Raw genomic sequence first — 14,045 nt, 5'->3', positions numbered from 1 at the left:
CCAATTTCTGATATTTATCTAAAATCAGATTTCATGAGATATAATAACTGACATCCCATACATTTTGCATATTCACATTGTACTGCATCATTTATTGTACATCTCATTTTACACTACTATCTAATTCCAGAACATTTCCTTCATCCCCAAAAGAAACTCTGTACCCATTAGCAGCCATTCTCCTCTCTCCTTAGTCCCCTAGCAAACACTATTTGCCTTTCTGTCTCTGTGAATCTGTATATGCTAGACATTTCATCTGAATGGAATCATATGAGATGTTTTGAGTCTGGCTTCCTTCACTTTGTGTAATGATTCTAAGGTTGAACCACATTACAGCATTTATCATTACTTCATTCCTTTCTATGACAGAGTAATGTCTTCTATGAATACAACACATTTTGTATTGCTTACCCATTCGTCAACATCATGGACCTCTGGGTTGCTTCCACCTTTTGATTATTATAGATAGTGGTTCTAGGAAGTTCTGTGTGGAAATATTTTAATTCTTTTGGAATTTTTGTATCATACAATAATGCTATGTTTAACCTTATGAGAAACTGTTACATACTCTTCCACAGCAGCTGTACCATTATACCTTCCTACGAGAAATGAAGGTTCTTGTAATATTATAAAATATATTTGATATTTTGTACCCAATTTTTTACACAATGTCCCTAAAACCTTTGGAATCTCCAAAGTGATAAGAATAGCCGGGCTCAGTTGGTACCAGAAAGTCCACAGCAAAAATTAGGGTTGGGAATTTTAGTCTTAATCCTTGACTTCTGGAGAAAAGGGCTAGCAGTTCAGTCAATGGCCAATGTTTTAATAAATCATGTGTCTGTAATGAAGCCTCCATAAAAACCCAAAATGATAGCATTTGGATGAGCTTTTGTTTTTGTTTGCTTTTTGAGCCAAGGTCTCACTATGTAGCCCAAGCAGGTCTTGAACTTCAGATCCTTCTCAGTCAGGTTCCCAAGGGCTAGGGTTACAGGCATACACCACTATGCCAGGCTTGGATGAGCTTCAAATACCATAAACACATGGTGGCACATGGAATGTGGCATGCCCAGAATGAACATCCTTCCCTTACCTTGTTCTATGTATCTCTTCCTCCTGTATGTTACCTGTATCTTTGTAACAATCTCTGTAATAAGTGGTTAAAGATACTTCCCTAAATTCTGTGTGCAGCTCTAGCAAGTGACCTGAGGAAGAGGTATAGAAAATCTGATTTATAGACAGTAAGTTGGGAAAACACAGATCACAAACTGAGGCTTTTGACTGGAATCTGCAGAGGGGAGGGGCTGTCTTGTAACCCTAAGTTGTGGGATCTGATGGCTTCTCCAAAAAGATTCTGTCAGAATTGCATAAAATGATGGGATACCAAGTTGCTATCTGCTTAAGAATTACTTGGTAGAGATGTTGGGCTGAGGATGTATTGAATATCTGAGTGTACAAAAAACACAGGGCTTCTCCTGCATCCTCTACAGCTCCAATTTTTCTACATTTGTTGTCTTCTTGATTATAGCATTCTATTGGGCATTTTTTTTTATTATTATTCATATGTGCATACAAGGCTTGGGTCATTTCTCCCCCCTGCCCCCACCCCCTCCCTTACCACCCACTCCGCCCCCTCTCTCTCCCCCCACCCCCTCAATACCCAGCAGAAACTATTTTGTTGGGCATGGTTTTGATTTGCATTTCCCTAATGACTAACAAGTGTTGAACATCTTATTATGTGCTTACTGGTCATTTACATATCTTATTTATCCATTAAAATTCTTTGCCCATATTTATTTATTTATTTATTTTTGTCAGAACTGGGATTGAATTCAGGGCCTCATGCTTGCAAATGCTGCAATACTTGAACCACATACCCAGTCCTTTTTGCATTTGTTTCTTTAAGTTATTTTTCAAATAGGGTCTCATGCTTCTGTTGGGGGGCTGGTCTTGGAACATAATCCACTTACCTCTGTCTCCTGTATAGCTGGTATTACAGATGTGCACCACCACACCTGGCTTGCTCTTGAGATAGGGATTCATTAATTTTTTGCCTGGGTTGTCCACAAACTGCAGTCCTCCTATCTATACCTCCCCAAGTAACTGGGATTATAGATGTGAGCCACTATGCCTGACTCTTTGCCCATTTTTGAATTTGGTTTTCTTTGTATAAGTCAGCTGTAGGATTTCTTTACATATTCTGGACACAAGCCTCTTATTAGATATGTCTGATTTGAAGATATTTTCTCCTATTTGCACTTTCACTTTTTTGTCAGAGAAAGTGCAAAAGCAGGATAAAAGTTGATAATTTTGATAAAGTCCAATTTAAGTTTTCCTTTGTCCCTTGGCTCTGGTGCCATGTTTAAGAAATCACTATCTAATCCAAGGTAAAAAAACTTTATCCCTATTTGTTTGATAAGGTTCAGCATTATTAAGGTCTCTGACTTAAGTTAGTTTTCATAGATGATATGAGGTATGGGTCCAAATTCATGTGGTTATCTAGTAGTCCAAGCATCATTTATTGAAGTGCCTACTATTCACCACCGATTTACCTTGCACTTTTATCAAAACCTAACTGATAGTAAATGTGATGGTGTTATTTCTGAACTTTCAATTCGATTCATCCATCTACATTATCTGTACCACACTGTCTTTATTACTGTTACTTTGTCCTAAAATTGAAGTGTTAGTCTTCCAACTTTATTCTCCCTCTTCAAGATTGTTTTTGCTACCATCACTAATTCCAGACAATTTTCATCACCCCAAAATGAATGCCATCCTCATTAGCATGACTCCCTACTTTCCATAAATTTACTTCCAGTCTCTACTGATCTATTCTGGACATGTCATATAAATGGAATCATACAACAGTGGCCTTCTGTAACTGGCCAACTGAGATATTATAGTTAATCTAATCATTAGATTAATAAATGAAGTCTTAGGAGAATAGGTCTTTTTGCTTTGTGTTTACAGTTTTATTCTAACAGTTATTCCTACAACTGATTACTTCATTGCTAAGTGAATTTTGCTATGTCTCCTCTGATGTTTATGAAATAGCATTTCAATGAGATCTTTAAATGTTTTTGATGAACACCTATGTGAGTACTTTGCTAGTTTTTTAGAAATGACTCTGGAATGTGAGATTTCAAGGGAAAACTATTAGATTGAGCATGCTCCAGGATCCAAAAGTTTATGATGTTCAAAATTCGAACACATATTGTTAACCTAGGACTTCTGGGTCACTTCCAAATTATAATACATCCTTGGAGTCAAATTTTTCCTGAGCTAAGAGAGTAGACAGATTCACCCAAGAAGAAATGGGCAAAAGGTATAAAACAAAAACCCTGAGGGATACTAATATTGAAGGGATTGTTTAGGAAGTAGACCAGTAAAGAAGAATGAAGCCAGATGCAGTGGCTTATGCTTGAAATTATATTACTTAGGAGGTAATGGTTGGGAGGATTGCATTTTAAGGCCAGTCCAAGGAAAAGTTAGCAAGACCTCATCTCAATCACCAAGCTAGGAGTGGTGGCACCACCTGTCATCCTAGTTATGTGTGAAGCATAAATAAGAGACTCATCATCCACTTGGGGCCAGGCATAAATGGAAGAGTCCATTGGAAAATTAACTAAAGCAAAAGGGGCTGTGGGCAAGCTCAAGTGGTAGAGCACCTGCCTAGGAAGCACAAGATAAACCCCAGTATAGCTTAACCACTCTGGAGAACAGTATGGAGGCTTCTTAAACAACTAAGCACAGAGCTGCCATATGATTCAGCAACCCCACTCCTGGGGATATACCCAAAGGAATGCGACACAAGTCACTCCAGAGGCACCTGCACGCCCATGTTTATTGCAGCACTATTCACAATAGCCAAGTTATAGAAACAGCCAAGATGCCCCACTACTAACAAATGGATCAAGAAAATGTGGTATTTATCCACATGCAATTTTACTCAGCCACAAAGAAGAAGGAAATCTTGTCATTTGCAAGTAAATGGATGGAACTGGTGAACATCAACTTAAGCGAAGTTAGTCAGGCTCAGAGGGCCAAAAATTGCATGTTCTCCCTAATATGTGGGTTATAGACCTAAAACAAATGCAGTAATATTATTGGATATGGGTCACACACTAAGGAGAGACCAGGCATGGGAGGAATAGGGAAAGGGAAGGAAACCAAAAACTTGATTTGATGTGCTCACTGTAGAGGAGCAAATACAGTAATCTTAAACTGGGAGAGGTCACTATGTAAGGGGACTAGAAAGTAGTAAAGAGGGCTGGTAGAGATGAACCACTTTGGTTTGTAAGACACACATGTATGGAAACAACAAAACACAAAGAATCTCCCTGTACAGCTATCTTCATTTCAAACTAGCAAAATGCTAAGTTCTTCCTTTTTATCTTGTAATGCTTTGTTTTCAACAAAACTGTAGAACAAGAAGGTAGAACAGGTTCTCCCCAGAAGTGGTGGCGGGGGTGGGGGGAATAATGTATACACATGTAACTAATGTAAAAACAATTATATATATATATGCCTTTATCCTGAGAGGTCAAAAAATTAAAGTTCATTAGTAAGAAAATTTTTTAAAAAGACTGAAAAAAAGTATGGGAAAGCTAGAAAGAAAACCAATAAAGAAACAATCTCACAAAACTCACCGAATACAAAATAAGGTTCAATCAAGTAAGAATACACTTCATGCAAGAGCTTGAAAGTAGAAAGTGGAGGGAAGGGCAGGAAAGGAAAATTCTCAGTGATTCACTTCATTTGACTTCATAGGAAGACCACTTACTTCTGATGTGTAAAAGAGAAATACATTTGAAAGAATTTCTAAGTGTTAGAAAATTTATGCTCTGTTGTAATCCTTTCCCTAGATTCTAAGGCAAAGATATTTTTCTTTCCTTTTTCTCTTTTATTGCGGTGCTAATGGTTGAACCCTGGGTCTCACAGGTGCTACTCAAGTACTCTTCCCACTGAAATACATCTCTAGCCCGATACGAATTGTATTGTTGACTCTGTCATTATTTGACTAATGACAACTATTTGATTGGATCCTCAGTTATCTAATCTGTAAAATAGTAAGGAAGATGGATTAGGTAATTCCTGAAACTTCCTTCAGCTCTGACATCTTAAGATTTTATACAAACTTTGCTAAATAAAAGTTTATTTAAGAGATGTTATACACCAAAAACAAGAGATGAAGATTCATAAAGAAAAAAATGTATCAACTCCCTTATCAAATTATAGGAATGGTTCTAGGAATTATATTTCTGAATATAATTCCTAGAACCATTTAAATTAAAAACAGAAGCCAAGCATGGTAGAGCACACCTGTAATCCTAGCAGCTGGTAGACTCGGGAAGGAAGAGGGAGAGTTAGAGGCCACTGCTATACAGCTAGTTTAAAGCCAACCTTAGCTACACAGTGAGACCCTATCTTTAAAAAAAAAAATTAAAATACATGTCATCTTGGTGGTAAATGCACTTCCAAAATTAGAATCTTTTTTGTAGCTGTAGCATTTACTGGAGAACAGTAGGAATTTATTTTTCAAAAGAGTGAGACTATGACAGCTGAAAAACAGACCAGCAGGAAGAATAAGACACTTGTTCATCTGTACTTCTGTGACTTTTCTCACTTGGTATTATTTACAACTGCTCTTTTATGTCTGGCATCAGTGCCAACTTCAGTATGAATCATGTATTATTTTTATCATGTTGATTACATATGTTCACCAGTTTAGTTGTCCATATATACTTGGTGTGGTTTGCATACTCAGTGACAAAAACCAGAGCACAGCATTTTCACAGAAAGTGTTTACTGTGAAATTTCTCCTAAAAAGTTTGCTTTCCTTTACAGCTTTGATCCATATGACATCCACAGTCCTACATGTCAAATAATGACTTGAACTTAAATTAAGAAAATGATTCACTGTGATATAACAAGACGACAGTAGGATGTGGCGGTTCTAGAGCAAATCTCATTTTCTTGTATGATTAGAGATTTGGTCAAATTTGAAGTCTGCTAAAATTTTCCAAACTATGCGTCTTCAGTTTTATAGTGACTTGGTACTTACATTCTGTTATTCATCAACACGTCACAGAAATACTTGATTTGTCTGAATAAACTCAAAAACCCACAACTGAAGGAAATCAGAAAATCCTGGTTTTAAATATCAAAAGATCCCGAATGAAAAGTATTTCTACAGGCCACACTAAGCAAGTTTTATTGATCACTGTACTTCTTTGCAGGATGAAATTGTTGCAAGATTGAACATAAGAAAACAAACTTACTGGTAAATATCTTTCCTGAGGACAGATCTGCCAAGGGGATTGTCAGCCTGGGGAGCCATGGCAACAGAGCCAATCTTCAAAACCATGGTGTCTTCCTTTGCTGCCTGATTAACTGTAACAAAAGATAGAGACATGTGAATGCACTACGGATCTGTGCTATGCATAAACAGAAATATTTGAGGGAATGGGATAAAGATACAATAAGACGAAATCAATAAATAAGGAAAAGTAAAAACAAAAAATTATGTTTAAAATAAAAAATAGTGATGATTTTCTTAACTCTCCTTCAAATCCTTTCATGTCATTTTCTGTTACCTACATAATTAAAATAGCAATGAGAAAAGAAGCAACTCCACCCCCAAAATTAGAACACACGATATTCAGTAGACATAAGTAACACTGAATCATATGTTTAATTAATTTCATAAGCCTATAATACTGTGTATTTTTCCAAAGTGATTTTCAGTCTTGGACTTTAACCTCCATTGTTATCTACAAACATATTAAAGAAGATCAACAAAGTCAGCAAAAAGTTGTCATAATCATTTAAATTTACATGGTTAATAATAAATACAAAACTATCACACACAAACATACAGTATGGCACTTTATCCTCTAAAATGTCAGAAAATCCAAGAGAAATATGATGTCTACAGTTTTGAAGATGGGAAAGATCAGCTAATTATTTAATGGGAGAGAACATTTCAACATGTTACTTTAGGCATTTTTAATTTTAATAATGTCTACCTGGAAACTGCTTGGCAAACAGTAACTTTATACCTGTTTGAAAGTTTTACCTACTAATAAAGTATAGAAGTAAGGTAAGTAGAAACAACCCAACAAAACGTAAAAGGATTCATGAGTTCTCATTTTTCTTTATACTGAGTGAGACATTTAACTGCATGTTCTTATAGAAGTTCAATTATTTTTCTATAATTCACTGACTAATTCAAAGTCTCTTCTAAGGACTACTTGGGATGCATAGGGGTTCTTGATGGCCCTTTTCAAGATTAAAATAAAATTTTGCTCTATTTTAAGGAATATAATTCTACTATAGCAGCTGTTTAGATTGTTTACAAATTGTTTAAATTTTTTACCAATGTGCAACGTTCTGGGTTTTAAAGTAAATATATATTAAAACTTGCAGGGCTGGGATATAGTGGTTAGAGTGCTTGTCCATCATGCATGAGGCTCTGGATATGATCCCAAGCACCACAACAACAAAAAACAAACAAAACAAAAAGCCCAACAAAACAAACAGTAACAGTCCCTTATAATTTCTCTCAAAGAACTATCATCATCACAAATAGAACAGAAAAGGACTGGCTACAAGATCTCAAAAATATCCTGAACTTGCCTACAAAGGCATACAATCCTTATTTCCCTAACTGCGGTGCCCAAAGAATGCAAAAGCTAGGAGATTATTTCCAGCTGCTTCAGCAGTACACTTGGAATGGTCTGAGTTAGATTAATCAAAAAAAAAAAAAAAACAGTTGGAATTAAGAAAATAAGGAAGAGAAAGAATAAAGATATTCAGTGCATCAGTGAGGGAAATAACCAACCAGAATAAGATGACCATGGTAGCAAGGTGGGAGTAGGATGAGCAACAAAAGGGAAAAAAGTAAATAAACAAGCATAGTAAACATCAGGGTAGAAATTTCACAGTAAAGACAATACTTTTAAATGTCTATAGCAAAAAAAAGACCAAACTGAAAACTACTTCTCATGTAGCTGCACTATTTTCAAATGACTAGAGATCTGGCTTGATTACAGGTCTTTATACTATGAACATTGTTTATATTTCACAGATCTTGCCTTTTATGCCAGGCTTATCAAATACTTCCATGTGGGTGAAACCTCTGATTAAGCAGCAGGCATCAATTAAATCAATAAATAGCAAGCCTGGAGAATAGACTATACCACAAAAGTGCAATTAGTGTACATGCTAACTGTTCTTTCAGTCTACAGATACTACCCACCATAAGAAAGTCTGAACTGTAACAGAAACACTGCAGCAAATGAGGTACATATGGAAGAAAAGTGACGTACTTGGTGTTACATACAAAGCCAGATCCAAGAACAGAATTCTGTTTCTGTTAGAGTTAACTGTTCTCAGTAGATTATACTGACTACGAAATTATACTAAAATATACATAAGCACTTAATTCACAAACCAGATTAAAATAATTACTTTTATTACAGGAAAGTACTCACTTTATCAAAATGTTTCATTGACATATAAGCAAAAATAATAAAAATAATTATACAAGAAAGTGCCTTGAGACATTTCTTCAGTTACTTTATAGACAGACAAAAACAAGCTTCCCTTTCTGGGTGTATTTCACTTGTATTTAATAATTGGGCCGTAAGAAGAAATGCTCCATCTTAAAGCATTCTCAACATGAAAATGAATACCTGCTTTGTTTAATTGTATTTTTCAAAACTGAGTCTCAATAAGAACTACTCACTCTAGAAGACTCATACTAGATCTGAAAAATAGTTCTTTATTTTGAAATAAAAAGGTTAAGCTGGAAGTGAAACATCTGTAGATTTATAATCTTGGTAATAATTGCATACAGTGCAAAAATATTCAGGTTGAAAAGCAATTTCAGTATTTCTTGAAATAAAATTTTAGAATGTTATATATTCTTTATCTTTAACTAAATTTTAGACATGATTAAAAATTTATATTAATATAACATGAATTTTAAGTCAGAAAGACTATCTTTTGGGAGGCAAAAAAGTACATAAACATGTATGTGCAGATGCATGGATGTTTATATATGTACAGCAAATGAAAAGGTTATGAACAATGCAGAAATCATAACCTTGTGCCAATAACCTAAAGTTTAAATAAAAAACAGAGCTTTCATGTAATTGTAAGATAATGTAAGACTCTGCTGTTGCTTATGAATAAGTTTTTAAGCAAAACATGAAATAAAACTGTGAGACATCAACTTTCCATTAAAATTTTCATTACAAACTCAACATAGTGAAATATCTAGTCTCAAGAGCATTTGAAATTACCACTGAAAATGTTATACTTTTATAAAGCCACAACTATTATGATAGCCCTATACAAAGGTACCAAAAAGAGGTTTTACTTACTTACTGCCATGTTGGCAGCTGAGGATAGAAAGAAGATTCAATAAATGTGTAACCAACCTACTGAACAGTAAGCGTAATAAAGGGAAAATTTAGTTTGTGAATCATCTCTGACAAAGATTGCTTTATAACAGACACAGAACGCTATAAACTTAGATTGCTCTTGACTTATCTTATGAGAATCATTTAAGTAGGTATTTATTCTAATGGAACTGAAGCTTCTATCATGATTCCCTTAGTTACATTATTGCATTTAACATATTTTAAATAGAAATATTCAATTTTCCATCTATGGCATATACTTTAAAAGGTAAATTTCATATCATATGAATTTTACTTTAATGGAAGAAATTTCATGAGTGAATTATAATTTGAATTAATAGTAGCAATGGAAAGAGATTGTGACAAAAAAATGTAACAATATAATGTACTAAAATCTTTGAATTTTTGGCATGTATTTTTATATTTTTATTTTCAAGATGGACATATGGAAATTTCCTGCACTTCAGAAAGATATAGGCAAAAGTGTAACTATACAAGTATATATGTATGCATACAAACATACAGGACAAAAACCAAAAATGTAAAGAGTTGTGCATTACATATGCCAGACAAAAGTCTTAATATACAAAGAGGGTTTATAAACTAATTAATAAGTAAAAGGTAAGCAACTCCTTAAAAAGTAGTGTACTTTTCTTTACCCAGACAGATAAAAGGCAAATAGTCTGATAAACTTCTGTTAGAGGGAGAGTAAGGACACAGTATGAACTGGTGCAGCCAGTTAAGAAAGTAAATTGACATCTCTTAGTATTTAAAGGTACGTATCCTTTGATTTAACAATTCTTTTTCTAGGAATTTACTCAGAAGATATACAGACCTAACTCACAAAAAGTATCACCTGTAAGTTGTTTATTTCAAAATAAGTTCGCAATAGCAAATGGCTAAACAGTAGAAAAATATGAGAGATTACATTTCCCAAGGATGTCTATAACAACATCCTTCATCTCTTCTTCAAGGTAACCTTTGGGAATAGGTAGGCACCTGAACTTTGGAATGACACAGTTAAAAATTCTATCACAACCACTACTCAAAACAGAGAGAGACCTTACCATGGGATTGAATGATGGGAATGTCACTGTGCACAGTCTCGTTTTGTCATCATTTCTAAGCTATTAATACAACCAGCTATCAGGTAAGTACTACTATTACCTATTAAGTACTATTATTACACGAGGATTTTAGATTAAGTTGCTCCAGATTTCATAATCATAACCGGTGAGGTTGGGATTTGAACTGAAGTCTGTATAAGGTCAAGATCCATATGATTAAATCACTGTCTCTCAAAACCTTTAAAGTTCCCCATTTTTTTAAATAGCATAGGGTAAACTAAATTCCTTAAAGCAGTCTTCTGGCTAGAGGCAGTAGAATTATCAATGCAGGTCAAGACATAGAATAATTTCATAAGGCACTGGGAAACCTGGAAGAAGCCATAGGGACCTTGATCTGTTGAGTAATTTTTTCCCATCCTCAGTCATCAGGTGGATATTCATCATAAATTTGTATATATTTCATTATTACAATACCATTTTATTTTTAAGTAAAATTTTAGTTATCTTAGCTATATAGAATTCAGCACTGGAATTTTATAATACAAATGACAAAAAGTATAAGCTTACTGGCAAACGTGCTGGAGGAAAAAAATCTCAGAAAATTCACTTCTAATTTCATGTCTAATTAATGGAGTCTGATATTGGGATATAATTTGCACAGATTTATTTACAGAATGAATATGTTATTCTTTCTAAAATATCACAGCTTGCATATTTACACACAAAAAAGCCCCCAGAACACTAAGATATGTAGAAGAAAATTAAAGTCAACCCCTCATTCCCCCCCAAAATACCTCCAACAGATGGCTGTATTTCTTCTGTTTTTGGAACAAAAATTCTTATCACACTTGTGTTTATATAAATCAAAGGTAAATTGCGTGACGTCAGTGTGTGGGTCCTCATGGGCTGACCAGGAGATTTTCTTTTCTCTTTCTGGGTCCTTGGCAGTTTTGCTTGAAATATACTAGCAATGGCATTAAGTAAAGGAAAACAAAGGACAATATCAAAGGCTTGTGCTGAAAGAAGAATTTCATGAAGAAAATGAGGGGAACCATCTGTTAAACCTTCAGACAATTTATGGAAACTTCTTCTCTCATTTCTTGATGTTAACTTGTGGCGGACGTTTTTTGTTACAGCTTTTGTGTATGTCAGAGAGAGAAATCCGTGCTGTTGATGAGTGCCATCTAGAAGTTTCGTAGTTGTCTGTTCCAGAAAAAGGAAATCATAATACACATTTTATTAACAAAAGGAAAGAAAAAAACTATGTTAGTATTTTTAGGTTTTTTTCTTACTCATCCTGTACATTTTTTCCCCCATTGTGGTACTGGAAATGGAACCCAGGGGTTAGCACATGCTAGGCAAGTGCTTTGTCTCTTGAGTCACACTTCTAGCCCTTTTGTTTGTATTTTGTTTATGAGACATATCTTCCTAACATGGCCTGGGCTAGCCTCTATCTTGTAATCCTCCTGCCTCTGCCTCTCCAATAGCTGGCACTACAAGTGTGTGCCACCATGCCTTCTTTCATTATTCTTAATAAACATCTGACTGACCAATTCAGCAAATAGGGAAATGGTTCTATTAGAATGACTGACCTGAGAGTTAGGAAACTTCTTGAAAAAAATTTCTGAACCAGTAAGTGGTAAATAGAATTCTATTTTGCAAATTACTCAAATAAAATTAGACTAGAAATAGTATTTCCCATTTGCAAACCCTCTTCCCAATACCTGAAAAAGTTTTTTAGTTATTAGGGTTCAAGGAGTGATGTTAAGAGAGTAAATGAACTACGAAAGAAGAAAAAGAGTGCAATATATTCAGTAAAACAGGAAAAAAAAAGTGAGAAAGAACAAAGGCATGATATTTCTGACCTATGCTATCCCATCACTCCTAAATCTCCTTTCCTTCCACATTCATTCTCTCTCACATTGATGACTATAAATGATAGGGTATGAGGAAAAGAATATGAAATTTAGCTACTTGTACTGCTAATTTTTCTTGTGGTCTAGACTTTACAATGAATGAGAGTGAGAAAAAATTGCCATTGTAAACATTGCATCTTTTTGAAGTTAATTATTTTATCATTGGAAATTAACCATTGAAATATAAACATTAAGAAGCTGTAAAATATAATCATTTTTCCCATAATGGTTTGCCCTCAGAATGTTTTCATTGTCCCCAACTTTCTTGCTGCTCCTTTATTCTCATTTCCTTTTCTTTTGCTTTCTACACTTGAATCTAAAGGAAGCAGAGTAAAGAAGAAAAAGTGCTAACATTGAGGTTAGTGTGTGGCTGGCCAGCAGGAAACAAGCAAAGGATGGTTGTCGTGTAGTTACAACATTGCTGTCTGTTCCAGGTGACTAAACTGTTCTTTGAGGACACGGGTAGTAGTAATCATTAATCTAAATAACTCAATCCATAATAAAACTTTTATTAATAGCAACATTTGAGTACTCTAAGTGGTACTTCAATAAATAAATGTTATGACTTAAAAATATTTTAAGCATGTTGGACCTAAGCATTCTTGAAAGATAGGCTACGTGACAGAAAGGGTTCCATTTTTTTTAAACTGCTGTATCACTAACTTCTGTTATTTAAGTGGATAATGTAATATAAATTATTACTTTTTATACAGTGATATTTTATTTAAATGAAAACACTGATAAAGTATAGTTAAAAAGTACCTAAGTTTTAAAAACTTACAAAAATGGTAATTTTAAAGGTATCAACAATAAATTTTGGGTTTTTTCATAAATACATTTAAAATTTTTAAGATTGTTTCTCACAGATATCTACTAATGACATCTCCAAAGAGAGAAGTATAAATCTACACAGAACTTCTACTGACACTAAAGTCACATTTCAAAGACATATTTTTCTAGTACTCCAGATGGACTGCAAGAAGTTCAAAATGAAATTAGAAAATAGCATTTGCTATTATGTAAACACAGTATTAGTCACTAAATATAGGCAGACAATCAATTAAAATATTTTGATAAAGCTAAAAATATATATCTTAAATGTCTTTTGAGCTACAAAAACAAAATAACTTTTGCACATGGTGGAAAAAATAGTAATATTTTCAGTAATTTAATAAATTCTTAAAGGAATAGCAAAAATTTTATGCATTTTATTCACTTAAAAATCACTTAAAAGAAAGTTTAAAGCCAGATGCCATGGCATGTACCTGTAGTCCCAACTACTCCAGAGGTAGAGATCAAGAAAATCATGGTTCCCAATCAACCCAGGCAAAAAGTTAGGGAGACTCCAGCTCAACCAAAAAGCTGGGCACTAGTGGTACATGCCTGTGATTCCAGCTATGCAGGAGGCACCAACAGAAGGATTAGAGTCTGGGGGTGGGGGAGGGGAAAAAACTAAAAAAATAAAAACAAAAGAACACAAGACCCTATCTGAAAAATGACTGAACCAGAAAACAGGCTGGGGACATGTTCAAGTGATGGAGTTGCCTAGCAGGTATAAGGCCCTGAGTTCAAACCATAGTGTGGCAAGAAAAAAAAGTTTAAGAATGTATCTACATGTGTTTTACCATCAAAAA

At 34.4% G+C, this 14,045-nt stretch overlaps 1 protein-coding gene across 6 annotated transcripts in view; it reads right to left on the bottom strand.

Annotated features, from left to right (window-relative positions):
• Positions 1-14,045, bottom strand: part of Vps13b (vacuolar protein sorting 13 homolog B) — a 699,658-nt gene that overhangs the window by 317,152 nt on the left and 368,461 nt on the right. For 4 of the 6 annotated variants that reach the window (XM_074068910.1, XM_074068912.1, XM_074068909.1 and 1 more), the window contains exons 29-30: positions 11,290-11,698; positions 6,282-6,393 (exon numbers count right to left, since the gene is read on the bottom strand). In XM_074068910.1, the coding sequence (XP_073925011.1) occupies positions 6,282-6,393; positions 11,290-11,698 (521 nt within the window). Of the gene's footprint in view, positions 1-6,281; positions 6,394-11,289; positions 11,699-14,045 lie in introns of those variants that run through there. The other 2 variants (XM_074068913.1, XR_012446367.1) reach the window with 2 other exon arrangements.

Source organism: Castor canadensis, chromosome 3, assembly GCF_047511655.1.
Source record: "Castor canadensis chromosome 3, mCasCan1.hap1v2, whole genome shotgun sequence".
Classification (NCBI taxonomy): domain Eukaryota; kingdom Metazoa; phylum Chordata; class Mammalia; order Rodentia; family Castoridae; genus Castor; species Castor canadensis.
Note: the sequence above shows the minus strand (reverse complement) of the source record. Positions and strands in the feature narration are given on the sequence as shown.